This window comes from Myotis yumanensis, unplaced genomic scaffold, assembly GCF_028538775.1.
Source record: "Myotis yumanensis isolate MYYU_CA2020_CCGP unplaced genomic scaffold, mMyoYum1.0.hap1 SCAF_22, whole genome shotgun sequence".
Lineage (NCBI taxonomy): Eukaryota > Metazoa > Chordata > Mammalia > Chiroptera > Vespertilionidae > Myotis > Myotis yumanensis.
Genome location: NW_027223773.1, coordinates 1,002,703 through 1,019,057, shown reverse-complemented (window position 1 = coordinate 1,019,057; position 16,355 = coordinate 1,002,703). Strand labels below are relative to the sequence as shown.

At 54.1% G+C, this 16,355-nt stretch overlaps 1 protein-coding gene across 3 annotated transcripts; it reads right to left on the bottom strand.

Moving 5' to 3' along the window:
- Positions 1–1,618: 1,618 nt before the first annotated feature.
- DDX59 (DEAD-box helicase 59) lies at positions 1,619–14,690 on the bottom strand. 3 transcript variants are annotated; one of them, XM_070401380.1, is made up of 8 exons: positions 14,519–14,686; positions 9,529–10,292; positions 8,177–8,344; positions 7,764–7,853; positions 6,632–6,883; positions 5,637–5,789; positions 4,641–4,769; positions 1,619–2,150 (listed from the first exon to the last, which is right to left on the bottom strand). In XM_070401380.1, the coding sequence occupies exons 2-8, from the start codon at positions 10,279–10,281 to the stop codon at positions 1,887–1,889; spliced, it is 1,809 nt and encodes a 602-aa protein (XP_070257481.1). In that variant the 5' UTR covers positions 10,282–10,292; positions 14,519–14,686; the 3' UTR covers positions 1,619–1,886. The 3 variants fall into 3 exon arrangements, with proteins under 3 accessions (XP_070257481.1, XP_070257482.1, XP_070257483.1); XM_070401381.1 differs by lacking the exon at positions 14,519–14,686 and adding an exon at positions 12,983–13,592; XM_070401382.1 differs by lacking the exon at positions 1,619–2,150 and adding an exon at positions 3,175–3,736 and having other exon boundaries at positions 14,519–14,690.
- Positions 14,691–16,355: the final 1,665 nt, after the last annotated feature.

Here is a 16,355-nt window from a genome sequence, read left to right as displayed (position 1 = left end):
GATTCCCTCTCATCATTGATGTTTCTATCTTCCTCTCTGAAATGAATCCTATATAATAAAAGGCCAGCGACCCTAACGGCGTAACGACCAGATCGACCAGTCACTATGAGGCGCATTGACCACCTCTCGGTCCCTCCCCCCATCCCGCAGGTTCCGATCGCTGTATGGCCAACGGGGAGCCACAGGGAACCGGGATGGGTGGCGGCGGGGCGGGGACTGGCAAGCGGACAGAAGATGGCCCTGATCGCAGGCTAGGCCGAGGGACCCTACCTGTGCACGATTTCATGCACCGGGCCTCTAGTACAAATACATTTTAAACAAAACAAACAAAGAGTGGTCACTGTGGTCTGGCCCCAGGCTCTCTCCTCCGCATGGTCAGCGGTTCCCCGTGAAGGCTCCACTTAAACGTGTTAGAGATTTGCCTTCCATGCGGGGCCTCCCAGCTTGTGAGGCTGCGTGTCAGTCGCCCCGTTTCTGCCCGTTTCCCTAGACGGCTCAGATCTGTAGTCATCTGCCCATTCCTGGAATGTGGCACCCGATACTCTGCGTCCTCACAGGCTCATCCGAAACCCTGCCTTCTCACCTGAGGACACCAGGGACTCAATGCTCCCATTGTGCCCAAGGTGCCCGCCCGGGGTAATTAGGAAGGTGCACCGCCCGCAGGGGGGCTGGGAGCGGGCAGCGTGGGGTGCCTGCCTGTGCTCCCCGCCTGTGCTCCCTGACTCTCCACTCTGCACAGGACACTGGGGCGGGGGGGGGGGGGGGGGGAGGCTCACGGTCACAGAGTTCTCACCCTTTTTATCTTCTCTTAAAATATATTTTTATTGATTTCAGAGAGGAAGGGAGACGGGGAGAGAGAGAGAGAAGCATCCATGATGAGAGAGAATCATGGATCGGCTGCCTCCTGCATGCCCCACACTGGGGACGGAGCCCACAACCCGGGGAATGTGCCCTGACCGGGAATCGAATTGTGGCCTCCTGGTTCCTGGGTCAATGCACAACCACTGAGCCATGCCGGCCGAGCTGTAAATTGCTCCTTGTAAACATATCTAAATGGTAAACGCCTGCCTTCTACTTCCGGGCCATTCTGTGCAACGAGGCTGCACATGCCACACGTTGTAGCAGGTACGGTACGGCAGGTCCTGGCGGGACGGGACACGACCGCTCACCTAATTATCCCTGGTCGGTTTCGGGCGGCGGCCCGGCCGGCGGGGTCACACTCAGGGAGCCTCACCGACAACAAAAGGGCCCTATCTCCCCGGAGTCGGCTTACTGGCGGCCGCCAGGACAGTCACCTTGAACGACCTGCCACCTCCCGTACCAGGCCTGCCTCCCTGTGAGCAAACGCCGTGTCCACTGCGGTCAGCAGGAAGCATAAAGGCGACAGAGGGGTGTCGGTGTGAGTGCCACCACCTGAGTGTGGCTCAGCCTGCCAAAGATGACGGTATCTTTTTCTTAATTTATTGATTGATGCCAGAGAGGAAGGGCGAGGGAGTGAGAGAGAGAGAAACATCCATGATGAGAGAGAATCATGGACCAGCTGCCTCCTGCACGCCCCACACTGGGGACGGAGCCCACAACCCGGGCGTGTGCCCTGACCGGGAATCGAACCGTGACCTCCTGGTTCACAGGTCAACGCTCAACCACTGAGCTACTGTGACCAGGCAGAAATTTTTTTGAATTCCATTTTATTGTTAAAAGTATTATAGATGTCCCTTTCCCCCCCCCTTAAAAAATATAAATACATAAATAAAAAGAAATATTGTCTAAACCTCCCCCCAATTTTTTTTTCCATTTTTATTTCATGTCCTCGTCCTGGTTCCTCAAACCGCACGTCCTAATGTACAGAACGTCCCCGGATCGGAGTGTCTAGGCGGCTTGACGCCTCACTTCTGCGCGGTGCTCTTGTCGTGCCTCCGGATGATGTCCATGAGGTTGGCGCCCGTGACCAGCGGGTTCGGGGCCTGCCGGTCGCCCTGCTGCTCCCGCCGCTGCTGGTCGCGTAGGTACGGGGAGTTGAGCAGCTGCGGCGGCAGGAGGGTCCCCGTGGGCTTCACCCTCTTGGCCACGTCCCAGAAGAGCCTCTTGGAGTTGTTGTTGATGAAGGTGATGGCCGTGCCCTTCTGGCCGAGCCTCCCCACGCGGCCGACCTGGAGCGGGAGGCAAAGGGGGGTTTCGGGATGGTCCCCGTGACACCCCAACGCCCCGAGGAAGGAGCGGAGGACCCGGGTGGGAAGACCAACGGTCACTCAGAGAGCAGCTGCTGGAATTGGTCTCTCGATATATTTGTGAAATCGGTCTAGGGGCTGCCACTGGCATATTTTTTTAAGAAACAGCCCAGCCCTGGCTGGTGTGGCTCAGTGGATAGAGGGTCGGCCTGTGGACTGAAGGGTCCCGGGTTCAGAGATTCCCGGTCAGGGCACATGCCCGGGGTTGTGGGCTCAATCGCCAGAGTGGGGGGTGCAGGAGGCAGCCGATCCATGATTCTCTCTCATCATGGATGTTTCTCTCTCTCTCTCCCTCTCCCTTCCTTTCTGAAATCAATCAAAATATATTTAAAAGAAACAGCCCAAATACCTATGTGTATATGCACACATAGGCACACATGTGCACACATGTGCTCACATGTGCATGTGCATTTCTGCACCGTGAACTCAGGTGACCACTCCAAGGTGAGGGCTTATCCATTCGTGTTCCTTGTCCCTGTGTGCACGTGTGCTCCAAGGATGGAGACAGACAGACGCGCACGATCTGAGCCACCCTGAAGGCGGGCGGCCATCGCGGTGTGACTGCGCGCTGCTCCGTGAGTAATGAACGCAGAGGATTGACCTTGGGACCGGAGGAAAGGTTCGGGCGTTCTAGCGGCACCCTCTGCTCAGGACGCAGAGCAGCTGCCTACCTATTTTATTTCATTTTTTAAAAAATATTTTTTATTGCTTTTTCACAGAGAGGAAGGGAGAGGGACAGAGAGCTAGAAACATCGATGAGAGAGCAACATGGACCAGCTGCCTCCTGCACACCCCCCACTGAGGATGTGCCCGCAACCCAGGTACATGCCCTGGACCGGAATCGAACCTGGGACCCTTCAGTCCGCAGGCCGACGCTCCATCCACTGAGCCACACCGGTCAGGGCTTTATTTCATTTTTTTAAATATATTTTATTATTGATCTCAGAGAGGAAGGGAGAGGGAGAGAGAGAGAGAATCACAGATCAGCTGCCTCCTGCATGCCCCCTTGGGGATGGAGCCCGCAACCCGGGCATGTGCCCTGAGCAGGAATGGAACCGTGACCTCCTGGTTCAGAGGTCGGCTCTCAACCACTGAGCCACGCCGGCTGGCGCCTCTTGCGTATTTTAAAATGTTAGAAAGATTCCCACACAACACGACTCCAAGTCTGGAAGGGAATAAGCCTTGGTTATTTGAAAACGGCCTCCTGGGCCATCGGCTCTCTGACGCACAGGGGGAGGCAGCGGGGAGGGGGTGCTGCCTTGTCATTAACTCGGAGCACCAGGCAGAGGACCGCGTCCCGGCCCGCAGCCTCCTGGGCGGCCCGGGGGGAAGGTGGCCCCCAGGGGCCTCTGCGAGCACCGGAGAAAGGCCTCCTTGCCGGGCCGGTAAGTGACGCCGGAGAAGGAAGCCAGCAGCGCCGGGGAGATAACGGCTCAGAGGAGGCTCTGTGTCCGGCCGAAAGGAGAGCTGCCGGTTGGCGTCTCTGGCAGCAAAGGGGAGAGATGCGCCTGAAAAGGGAAAGACTAGAGCCACACGGATGTGAGGAGGAGATGAAGACAAGATTCCTCAAAAACGAACCCTGTGTGGGGCTCCTTGTATTCCGGCCAGATGTACCCACGTCAAACAAAGCCTCCCCTCCCCCCCGCCCCCCCGCTTGTCTTTTCTGGTTCTAAAAGCCATTTAACACGCTCACTGAAGAGAGGAAGAAATATAAAGGAGCCCTAGCCGGTGTGGCTCAGTGGGTAGAGCGTCGGCCTGCGGACTGAAGCGTCCTGGGTTCTATTCCTGTCAACGGCACATGCCCGGGTTTTGGGCTCGATCCCCAGTAGGGGGCGTGCAGGAGGCAGCCGACCCATGACTCTCTCTCATCAGTGATGTTTCTGTCTCCCTCTCCCTCTCTCAAATCAGTAAAAATATATTAAAATTTTTAAAAGGAATACAAAGGAAATTAAAAAAATAAAAAACCAATTAAAAATGTAAATGACATGGTAGGTTATCATTTCTAATTACTATGTAAGGCACAGAGTTTTTAAAACCAAGATTTCATTTATAGGCACATACATCTTAAAAGCAAAAAAAAATAAAAATCAAGCCGAAGCCGGTGTGGCTCAGTGGATAGAGCGTCGGCCTGCGGACTGAAGGGTCCCAGGTTCGATTCCGGTCAAGGGCATGGACCTTGGTTGCGGGCACATCCCCAGTGGGGGGTGTGCAGGAGGCAGCTGATGGATGTTTCTCTCTCATCGATGTTTCTAACTCTCTGTCCCTCTCCCTTCCTCTCTGTAAAAAATCAATAAAATATATTTTAAAAAAATAAAATAAAAATAAAAATCACGTTTCCTGTCCATTACGGGACTTTTACTGACCAGGGCTGAGCCCGAGGGGAGTCACGCGCTCACACGGAAGCCCCCTTACCTGGTGCACGTACTCGTCCATGCTCGAGGGCATGTCGAAGTTCACGACCAGCTTGACCCTGACCAGGTCCAGGCCTCGTCCCAGGACGCCCGTGCTCACCACCACCTCGTGGGCTCCGCCAAGCAAGCCCTTTCCAGGAGAGCGAGAGAAGGCACTGTTCAGGGCAGGGGTCTCCGGCCGGTGGTCCGCGGACCGCTTTAGGGCTGGGGTCAGGGTCAGGGTCAGGGGGACACTGGTGGTCCGCGAGGTCCGAAAGGTTGGCGACCCCCTGAGAACTGTGTCTCATGCGGTTTCATAGACTTGAGATCCTTTCCTTTTCCCGATGCTTTCTGCAACATTTTTGAAGGATCTTTTCGGGAAGGAAACAGTGAACCCGGGGGAAGTGGGTGTGGCCCAGGTTCCTCCCAGGCCCCCCCTCTCCCCCCCACACCCCCGGGGTGTTTTCTATTCCTTTCCTCGGGCAAACCTTTATCAGAGGTGACCTAGGCTCTGCCCCAGCCACGCTGACCTGATGTCAGAAACGGTGGCTTCTGAATTAGTCACCTCGTTAGCGGACAATCCCTGGGGACCAGGCTGACCTGCTCCCCAAACACAAATGCTGGCAGGAGGGACAGTCAGCTCCGGTCACTGCCTGCCTGGAGTTCTTAGTCGTTAAAAAAAAAAAAAAAAAGATCCAGCCCTAACTGGTTTGGCTCAGTGGATAGAGCTTCGGCCTGCGGACTGAAAGGGCCCAGGTTCGATTCCAGTCAGGGGCACAGGCCCGGGTTGTGGGCTCCATCCCCAGTAGGGGGAGTGCAGGGGGCAGCCGATCCATGATTCTCTCTCATCATTGCACGTTTCTATCTATAAATTCTCCCTTCCTCTCTGAAATCAATAAAAATGTCTTTTTTTTAAATAAAGGGGTCTGCATTAAACACCACTGGTTATTCCAGTGTCTCTTGAAAATGAGGCAACACGGGTTCCGGGAGCGAGATGAGACGGGGCCGCGCGTCGCACCTCCAGGATGCTCCTCCGCTCGGCCTGCGGCTTCTCCGAATGCATGGACACGCTCCTCAGGCCCGTGACCTTCTGCACGGCATCGCTCAGCAGGTCCGCCCCGAGCCTGCAGTCCACAAACACCAGCACGGGCGGCTGGAAGAGTTTCTTATCCTGGGGGGGCGGGGAGGACACACATTCAAGTTACTCGGGAACACCCGCCACGGGGAGTTCTCCTGCAAGCACCGGTCCCAGCTGGTTACCAGCAGGTTCACACGCACCGAGAAGGAGGGACAAGGCATACGCTGTCGACATGAGTGTATTTTCTTTAAAATATGCACACACAGAAGCCAGAACGGCCCACGGCCCTTCTATGCACAAATGATTTTTAAAAGTTAAGCACAGTGAGCGTGGCTGGTGTGGCTCAGTGGTCGAGCATTGACCTCTGAACCGGGAGACGGGGGATCGATTCCCGGTCGGGGCGCATGCCCGGGTTGTACACGTGACCCCCAGTGGGGGGGCGTGCAGGAGGCAGCCGACCCATGATTCTCTCTCATCATGGATGTTTCCTTCTCTCTCTTTCTCCATCTCCCTTCCTCTCTGACATCAATAAAAATATATATCTTTAAAAAATGTCATGGATTCGCCCTGACCGGTTTGGCTCAGTGGCTAGAGCGTCGGCCTGTGGACTGAAGGGTCCCGGGTTCGATTCCGGTCAGGGGCATGTGCCCTGGCTGCGGGCACATCCCCAGTGGGGGGTGTGCAGGAGGCAGCTGATGGATGTTTCTCTCTCATCGATGTTTCTAGCTCTCTGTCCCTCTCCCTTCCTCTCTGTAAAAAAATAAAAAAAAAAATAATTTCATAGATTCTTACAGGATTCCGAGACAGGCAAAGCAATGTGTTAGCAGAAACCTAAGCCAAATGCCCCAAAAGCTACACCCGACACCCCTCCTCTTAAGACCCACGAAACGGGCGGACACGGCCCACGGGCCCGGCTCCCCGGCGTGGCGGCTCACATTCAGGATCTCAAACAGCTTCTTCTTCTTGGCGGGCTCCTCCACCCACAGCACGATCTGCCGCACGTGGGGGCAGGGCAGGTTCTTCTCTCCGGCCGTGATCCGCACGGGGTCCCGCAGGAGCTGGCCGGCCAGCTGCTCGATGCTGGCGGGGATCGTGGCCGAGACCAGGACGGTCTGACAGTCGTGGGGGACGTGTTCCAGGACGTCCAGCACCTGCTGCTGAAAGCCCATCTTCAACATGGTGTCGGCCTGAAACAGCGTCGTTTTAATTTATTATTTCATCTGTCATTTATTGATGTCAGAGAGGAAGGGAGAGGGAGAGAGAGAGAGAGAGAGAAACATCAGTGATGAGAGAGCATCATGGATCGGCTGCCCCCTGCACGCCCCACACTGGGCATCGAGCCCACAACCCAGGCCTGTGCCCTTGAGCGGGAATCGAACTGTGACCTCCCGGTTCATAGGTCGGCGCTCAACCACGGAGCCACGCCGGCCGGGCTGAAACATCATTTTAACATGAGCCCGTTTTGATGTTAAAACCCAGGGCCACCCAAGAAAAGACTCTGGTAAGAAATGAAAAACCCTTACCCAGAAACAGCTACCACCCTGTCAAAACAGGAAGGATTGCCAAAACCGGTGTGGCTCAGTGGATAGAGCGTCGGCCTGTGGACTCAAGGGTCCCGGGTTCGATTCCGGTCCAGGGCATGTACCTTGGTTGCGGGCACATCCCCAGTGTGTGGTGTGCAGGAGGCAGCTGATTGATGTTTCTCTCTCATCGATGTTTCTAACTCTCTATCCCTCTCCCTTCTTCTCCATAAAAAATCAGTAAAATATATTTTTTTTTTTAAAAAGAAAGAAAAGAGGCCAGCCCGGACAGCGTGGCTTGGTGTGAGCATCGACCTATGAACCAGGAGGTCACGGTTCGATTCCCGGTCAGGGCACAGGCCCGGGTTGTGGGCTCAATCCCTGGTGGGGGGCGTGCAGGAGGCAGCCGGTCCATGATTCTCTCTCATCATGGATGTTTCCGTCTCTCTCTCCCTCTCCCTTCCTCTCTGAAATCCATGAAAATACATTTAAAGAGAGAGCCCACCAACTACAGAGCGCCGAGCGACGCATGTTCCCGGTCACTCACTTCATCCACAACCGCTATCTTCACGCTGCGGAGCTGGACGGAGCTCTGCTTCATGATGTCCAGGAGGCGGCCCGGGGTTGCTATGACGACCTGGGGAAAAGGGGAAAAGCAAATAAAAAAAATACATGTGAGGAGCCCGGCCGGTGTGGCTCAGTGGTTGGGCACCAACCCGTGTACCAAGAGGCCGCGGGTCCGATTCCAGGTCAGGGCACACGTGCGGTGGTTCAACGGGCCGCCCGTGTGAGCGTCCGACAGTCAGGGCGTGCAGCGCGCATCCGTGAACGTGCCCCTCCCCTTCCCCACACGGAACCAACTTCAGAAACGCCCACGCTGACGTGGCGAGAATGCAAAGGCCACCGATGGGTCACACGTAACGCTTTCTCGAGGGACGCCCTGCGGGCTGGGCCGCTCACCTTGACCTGCTGCCGCAGCCGGTGCAGCTGCGGGGGCAAGGGCAGGCCCCCCACCAGCAGCGCCGTCTTCATGCGCGGCAGGCCCTTCATCAGCTCTTTGGCTTGTCTCTCTATCTGAATGGCCAGCTCTCTCGTTGGCGTGAGGATGAGAGCAGACGGACACGTGCCCTGCAAGGACGGAAAACAGACCTAGAGACACCAGCAGTCTATCCCTATGGATATGAACTAAGTTTTTTAAAAAATACATACGTGTGTGTGTGTGTGTGTATGTGTATGTAGGTAGACTGGAGGCCTGATGCACGAAATGCGTGCAAGGGGCTCGGCCCTCGCAGCCCCAGCTGCCTCGTGGCCCCGCCCACTGGTCGTTCCAGAAGGTCGTTCCGGAAGGTCGTTCCACCGCCGTCCGGTCTAATTAGCGTATCAGCTCTTTATTACATAGGGTTTTGCTCTAATTGCTGCTTGAACCATAAAACATGATGCAGATAACTCAAGAGAAAAAGTATTATGTTTACCCCAATTTTACTCTTTTTTACTGTTCTTTGTTCCTCGCTGGTGGTCCCAGGGTCTCTCTCTCATCGTTGCCTTTCTTTTTCGAGAACTTCCTTTAGCCATTCCTTCAGGACTGGCCGGCTGGTGACGGGTGCCTCTCGCTTTCCTTCTGACAACGTCTTGGTTCCTCATCGTTAGAGAGAACGTCTCCACTGGGGATAGAATCCCTGTTTGACCGTTCCTCCCTGGCAGCACTCGAACAATGGCATGGCCCCCATGATTTCTAATCGGCAGAAATCTGCTGTCCTTGTTTGGTGTTCTGTAGGTAAAAGTGTCATCTCTCTCTGGTGGCCATATATATATATATGATTTTTTTTAATCCTCACCTGAGGATATTTTTTCATTGATTTTCAGAGAGAGTGAAAGAGGGAAAGACAGAGAGAAATATCTACGCGAGAGAAACACATCAATTGGTTGCCTCCTGCACACTCACCGACCAGGGCCCAGGCCGGGGAGGAGCCTGTAAATGAGGTACGTGTCCTGGAATTGAACCCGGGACCCTTCAGTCCACAGGCCGATGCTCTATCCACTGAGCCAAACCGGCGAGGGCTTAAATATATATATATATATATATTTTTTTTTTTTTATTGATTTCAGAGAGGAAGAGTTCAATGATTCTCTCTCATCATTGAAGTTTCTATCTCTCCCTCTCCCTTCCTCTCTGAAACCAATAAAAATATATATATTTTTTAAAAATTCCCTCAAGTTACGTTTCTCAGACACACTCCTCAACGCTAAAGATTCAGGGTCGCTTTGCAACTTGAACCCAGGAGGAGCGTGGAGGTGGGTGGACTTGAACTCACCTCGAGCAGAGCGCGCATGATGACGGGCAGGAGGAAGGCGGCCGTCTTCCCCGAGCCCGTGTCGGCGCTGGCCAGGATGTCCCGCCCCAGGAGCCCCACGGGCGTCATCTGCATCTGGATCGGGGTGGGCACCTCGTAGCCGGCCGCCGTCAGGTTGAGGCTCAAGGTCTCGGGGAAGGCGCAGTGCTCGAAGTCCACGATGGGCCTGGCGACGGCCCGCCCCTGGACGCAGATGCCCAGCTGGTGCCTGAGGTTCTCGACCTGGTCCTCCCCGAGGCTGGCGATGAAGGGGTGCTCCTGGTAGACGTAGGGCGTCAGGAGCGGGGCCTGCGGCGGCGAGCCGGCTCCCGGGGGGCCGCTGAGCGCCGACCTCTCTTCCTTTTCCTTCACCTGCAGGAGGTGTTTGGCTTTGCACTCCAAGCTGCACACGTCTTCGTCCGTCTGGTCGCAGATGTACTCGCCGTAGCGGCCGCAGACGACGCACACGGGCTCCCCGGGCTCCGCCGGGCGCTGCGTTTTGGAAAAGGACTTGACAGGCTCGTCGGAGGGAAGGCTGTCCCGGGCGCCCGGCTCGGGCCCCGCCTGTGGCCTGTGGGCAACTGCGGCGTCTCCTGTAGGGACAGCGTCCTCGGGGGGGCCGCTCCCCTCCTCCCACCGCACGACCTCGGCTTCTGGTCTCGCTTTCTTGGCCGCGCAGCCTTGGCCGCCGTCGGGGGCGTTCCTCTTGACTTTGAGAGACCTCGGGACAAACATCCTTCGACGTTCTGTGGAGGAAATTATACAATGAGGTTTATTGTCAATGCAATGACGTGCCCAGGACAGAGTAGCAGGTGGTCATCCTGGAATCAGCCTGGTGTCCCCGGGTTTTGCCTCAAAGGATTAGAGAAAGTATCAAGACACTAGCCATACAGAGCTTTTCTTCCATTCGCCAGCTTTCTCTTATTTATTTTCTTTGTGGCTGAGAGAAAAAGTGTGAAAGCATTTTTTATATACTGTCTAGGATTAGCCAGAAATACTTAACAATGTTTAAGATGTGTGTGTGTGGCGGGGGGGGGGAGCACAATAGAATTATCCAGAAAATCCTAAATAAGCTGCAGTTACACATTAAAGGGAGAATCTGTCAAATGTTATCGTTAGGGTTTTGCAGAGGGTTGCTTTCAAATAAGTGATTAAAAGTCATAAACCTGGACCAGAAATTTAACCTCATCCTCAATACAAGAAAATGCTGAGTTCTTAAGGAAACAATAAGCAATTGTTTGCATTAGTTATGATGAAATCACCAGCAATCTAGAGTTTGCCATAATACTTGTAATGGTAGCCATTCCAGAGTGATCCTTGTGTAACAAAATTTGAAGCACACTAAAAACAACCTGGAAACTGTCTAAATCATTTTCACTCAACTGGTAATGCCCTTTATATCTTAAGAGAAGATGTAGGGAGTAAGAGAAAGTGGTATAAGGTAACCATTTATCCATGAGACTTGTATGGGGAGGGATAGCAGTAGAGAGTTCTCAGAAGAGCCCCATGTTGTGTCCTTAGATGGCCTTTCCATCAGGGCTGTGGGTGTGTTTTTAGTATGCTAATCTATTACAATGAGTGTATAATGATTTTACCACAAGGTGAAATCAGTCTCCATGTTGTGTGGAGCTGGTCTTCTGCCAGTTCTAAGCCATAAATCTGGTTTTAAGCCATAAATCTGTTGGGGGTTGATCGTATTATCATCTTTTTTTTTTTTTTTTTTTTTTTTTCCTATATAGTTCTAAGGCAAATTCACTCTGATTCTTTTAGAAATATATTCTTTTTTTTTTTTTTTTTTTTTTTAATTAAATCTTTATTGTTCAGATTATTACATTTGTTCCTCTTTTTTCCCCCCATAACTCCCCTCCTTCCAGCTCCCACCCCACCCTCCACCCTCACTCCCCACCCACTGTGTTCATCCATAGGTGCATGATTTTTGTCCAGTCACTTCCCGCATCTCCCACACCCCTTTTTCCCCCAAGAATAGTCAGTCCATTCCCTTTCTATGTCCCTGATTCTATTATAATCACCAGTTCATTCTGTACATCAGGTTATTTATTCACTTGATTCTTAGATTCATTTGTTGATAGATGCATGTTTGTTGTTCATAATTTGTATCTTTACCTTTTTTTTCTTCTTCCTCTTCTTAAAGGATACCTTTCAGCATTTCATATAATACTGGTTTGGCGGTGATGAACTCCTTTAGCTTTTCCTTATCTGTGAAGCTCTTTATCTGACCTTCAATTCTGAATGATAGCTTTGCTGGATAAAGTAATCTTGGTTGTAGGTTCTTGGTATTCAGCACTTTGAAAATTTCTTGCCATTCCCTTCTGGCCTGCAAAGTTTCTGTTGAGAAATCAGCTGACAGTCGTATGGGTATTCCCTTGTAGGTAATTGAGCCTCTTTCTCTTGCTGCTTTTAAGATTTTCTCTTTGTCTTTTGCTCTTGGCATTTTAATGATGATGTGTCTTGGTGTGGTCCTCTTTGGATTCCTTTTGTTTGGGGTTCTCTGCGCTTCTTGGACCTGTAAGTCCATTTCTTTCACCAGGTGGGGGAAGTTTTCTGCCATTATTTCTTGAAATAGGTTTTCAATATCTTGCTGTCTCTCATCTTCTGGCACTCCAATGACTCTGATATTAGACCGCTTAAAGCTGTCCCAGAGGCTCCTTACACTATCTTCACACTTTCGGATTCTTTTTTCATTTTGCTTTTCCAATTGGGTGTTTTTTGTCGAATCTTTGGTTTGATTATTGTACTCCTCTGGTCTGCTATTGGGTATAATATTCTTTATTTCAGTCCGTGTATGCTTACTTTCTAATTTCTTTATCGTAGCATCGAGGGTCTCATTAGTTTTCGTGAGGTTCTGCACAAATTTATGGCAAGCCCTCAAAATTGCGATTCTTAGCTCCATATCCTCCATTTCTGTCATGTTTTTTTGTCTCCGCATCTTTTATGCTTTCTTGGTGCACCCCCTTGTGGTCTCTGTGCGCAGTCTTGTTCTAGCCAAGCCTTAATTGTTGTAGTTAACACTAGGGGGATTTGACCCTCAGGCCGGCTGGCTATAGTAATCAGCTGTGCGGAAAACTGTCTTCTGGGGAGGCGCTAATCCAGCCTTTGCCTGAGGCGATCAGCAAATGGCTGTGCGCAGGCTTTGGGCGGGGCGGGATCAACAGGGCGGGCGGAGGGAGCAGTTATGGCCACGCTCAGTCCCGTTCCCAGAGGCTCTGCTTCTCAGAACCCCGGCAGCCGCTGCAAACCTCGGAGAGAAAGCTGCCCTCAGGTTCCAACTGATGCCGGGTAATCCCGCTTCTCCCGTTTGAGTCTGGGTCCCTAGAGACTCGCCCGGATCTGGAGCCCAGAGTCTGAGACTCAGTCCCGACAGAAAACGACAACCGCGCCCTCAGCCACCAGCCCGCTTTCGCGCGCACCTCGGTACCTTTGTATTTTCCACACTGCGCCGCCTCTGAGCCTCGATTTGCTGTTCTCTTTCCTTCTAGTTGTAGAGTCTCTCTTCAGCCAGCCTTCCTGTGGTTCTGGGTGATGTCCGTTCAGTCTTTTAGTTGTATTTTTGAAATGGTTGTTTGCGGCAGCGGTCTCCGGTGTTTACCTACGCCGCCATCTTGGTCGATTCCGTATTATCATCTTGATAGTCCTTGGTGGCAGCCGTTTGGCCACATACCCTATCTCTCGCCAGCTTTCTCTGATGAAAAGACAGCATCCTTTCCCCCACACGCATGCACATGCATGTACACACATGTACATAATGCACGTGCCAAACGCAGACACACACACCAACACACATGTGCGCATTCATACAGACACACATATACACGCAGGCACGCATACCAACAGACACATGCACACATACCAACACAGGGATACACATTTATATATGCACAGAGGCACATGAAAACACATACCAACACAGACACACATGCCAACACATATATGCCCGTTCGTACATGCACAGACACACATATACCCACATGCACACATACCAGCAGGCATACATGCACACATTTATACATGCACACACATGCACGCATACCAACAGAGACAGGCATGCATGTACTTATGCATGCACAGGTGCACACACACATACATGCACAGAGACACATGGACACACATACCAACACATACCCACAGAGACAGACATGCACACACAGACACACGGAGACACACGCAGGCATCACACACCTTCAGGAGTAAGTTCGATTGCATTTTCACAAACGGGGGGGGGGGGGCACCCCACGAATGGGAATCTTCACAGTCAAAACCGCCAGGCACAGACGGAAATGCTACTTTGACCCAGAAAGTAACCAGCCGCGGTGCCGGGGCGCCCAGCACAGTGCTCAGGGCTTCACAGGTCAGCTGACCGGCGGGGTCCCGGGCAGGTGCGTGTCCCCCATAAACAAGAGCACATCCGAGGTGGGTCTCCCCACAGGAGGCTCCCGGCAGCCCTGTGTCGGGGCCCAGGGTGCCCGCCGTCCCCAGGAGCCTCTGTGCCAATGACCATCAAATAGGCTCTTAACACATTTTTCTCAAAAATAACTCTTAGGCAGCGGTTCTCAACCTTCCGGCCCTTTCAATACAGTCCCTCATGTTGTGACCCAACCATAAAACTATTTTCGTGGCTACTTCATCACTGTCATGTTGCTGCTGTGATGAATCGTCATGTAAATATCTGATCTGCAGGATGGTCTTAGGCGACCCCTGCGAAAGGGTCGTTCGACCGCCAAAGGGGCCACGACCCACAGGTTGAGAACCGCTGCCTTAGGGCGAATGGCTCATTTCCAGCAAAAATGCAGCTGGGGGTCTGCAGTGACAATCTTCAGGCCCCGCGGAGCGCGGCTTTCCGGGGGCGCGAAACGCTGGGAATGCAGAGTCCAAGGGCGGCCCCCCTCGCCGCCCCCGCCGCCTCCACCCTCCCCGCCACACCCCCACCCCCTCAGCGCCCGGATTCAGCTCTCACCCGCGCCGCGGCCTCGTTCCCAGGGCGCCTGCGCGTCCCGGCGGCACAGCACTCAGGGCGCCTGCGCGTCCCGGCGGCCCGCACCCAGAGCGCCTGCGCGTCACGGCGGCCCAGCACTCAGAGCGCCTGCGCGTCACGGAGGTGCTAAGAGACCGGGCGAGCTTGCCAGGATGGGAGGACGGGCCCCTCCTACTGCCACGCCCTAGCGTCGGGGTCCACGAGCCGCCGGCCCGCCGCGTCCCCTGCAGCTCCTCAAGCGCTGGGTCGGGCTTCCTGCCCACAGGCTCGGCTTCACCGCTGCTGGGAGCGGCATGCGGAGCGGGGTCTACGTCTCCGGGTTTTGGGAGGGGCCGCGCCCTAGATCCTCGGGGGAGGCGGTGCCATGGCGGGGGGCGGAGCTCTGGTGGGAGGGGCCTGGCGTGCGGAGGGGGCGTGGCTTGATCCGGGGGCGGGGTTCCACGCGCTGTCCCCGCCCCTTCACGGCTCCCGGCTGGAGGGAAAGCCCGGAGCCGGATCTGGGCTGGGAGGCTGTCTCTGCAGGGAGGGGCGGGCGTGGGGATCCTCTTGGAAGAACTGACGTGATCGCGTGGGCCGGGGTTGGCGAAAGAGCATCGGACGGTCCCGAAAGACGACAGAAGGGGCGGGGACGGGGATGGGGGGGCGGGGCGGGGCGGGGATAGGGGGGATCGCAGGCCCCCGGAGGTCTGGACGCGGCTTCTGCCGCTGGGGGCCGGCCAGCATGGCTCTAAAATTAAATCGAGGCTGTTTCATGTGGCGAGTTTCCGCCACGGCCACACCCACCCGACACCGGAGAGAAAATAACACAGTCTCGGTGCTTGGTCCCTCCCGGCTGACGGTCCTCTGCTTAGCAGGCTCTGGGGCCACAAGCCCCAGCCGCTGGTGGTGCCGAAGCGAGGGGGAGGGGGAGGGGGAGAGGCTGATGGCTCTGCAAGTTTATTGCTCCAACGACATTGCTGGGCCCAGTGGCTGAGTGTCGGCCTATGAACCAGGAGCTCAGGGTTCGATTCCCCCCTGGTTGTGGGCTCGAACCCCAGTGGGGGTCCTCATGCTGCAGGCAGCCGATCCATGATTCTCTCTCGTCATGGATGTTTTGATCGCTCGGTCCCTCTCCCTTCCTCTCTGACATCAATAAAAATATGTTTGTTTATTTTTAATATATTTTTATTGATTTTAGAGAGAGGAGCGGAGAGGGAGAGAGGAATTGAAACATCCACGATGAGAGAGAATCACGGATCGGCTGCCTCCTGCACGCCCCCTACTGGGGATCGAGCTTGCAACCCCGTTGCATATGCCGTTGGTCGGAATCGAACCCAGGACCCTTCAGTCCACAGGCCAACACTCTATCCACTGGGCCAAACCAGCCAGGGCATGTTTGTTTGTTTGTTTTTATTAACGTGTTTTTTTTTTAATATTTTATTGATTTTTTACAGAGAGGAAGAGAGAGAGGGGTAGAGAGTTAGAAACATCGATGAGAGAGAAACATCGATCAGCTGCCTCCTGCACACCTCCTACCGGGGATGTGCCCGCAACCAAGGTACATGCCCTTGACTGGAATCGAACCCGGGACCCCTCAGTCCACAGGCTGATGCTCTATCCACGGAGCCAAACCGGTTAGGGCTGTTTGTTTGTTTTTAAAAAAGCTCAGATTCAGGTCCCCAATTAGGACTCCTCAGAGCACAGTCCCATTCACCCCCGCTGCTATCTCCCCACCAACACGGTGCGATGATGGCCTGTGCGTGGCGGCGGCGGAAGCCTTACCTGTAGGAGCCCAGGTGGGAACCGCAGATGGGCAGATGGCGTTACTGACACACGCCTA

Excerpts from the sequence above, each read along its gene's own strand:
- DDX59 (XM_070401380.1), bottom strand. The coding sequence starts at position 10,281 with ATGTTTGTCCCGAGGTCTCTCAAAGTCAAGAGGAACGCCCCCGACGGC. Across the intron at positions 6,884-7,763 it reads AGATAGCGGTTGTGGATGAA|GCCGACACCATGTTGAAGAT; the intron begins GTGAGTGACCGG and ends ACGCTGTTTCAG. Across the intron at positions 4,770-5,636 it reads AGCGGAGGAGCATCCTGGAG|GGCTTGCTTGGCGGAGCCCA; the intron begins GTGCGACGCGCG and ends TCTCCTGGAAAG.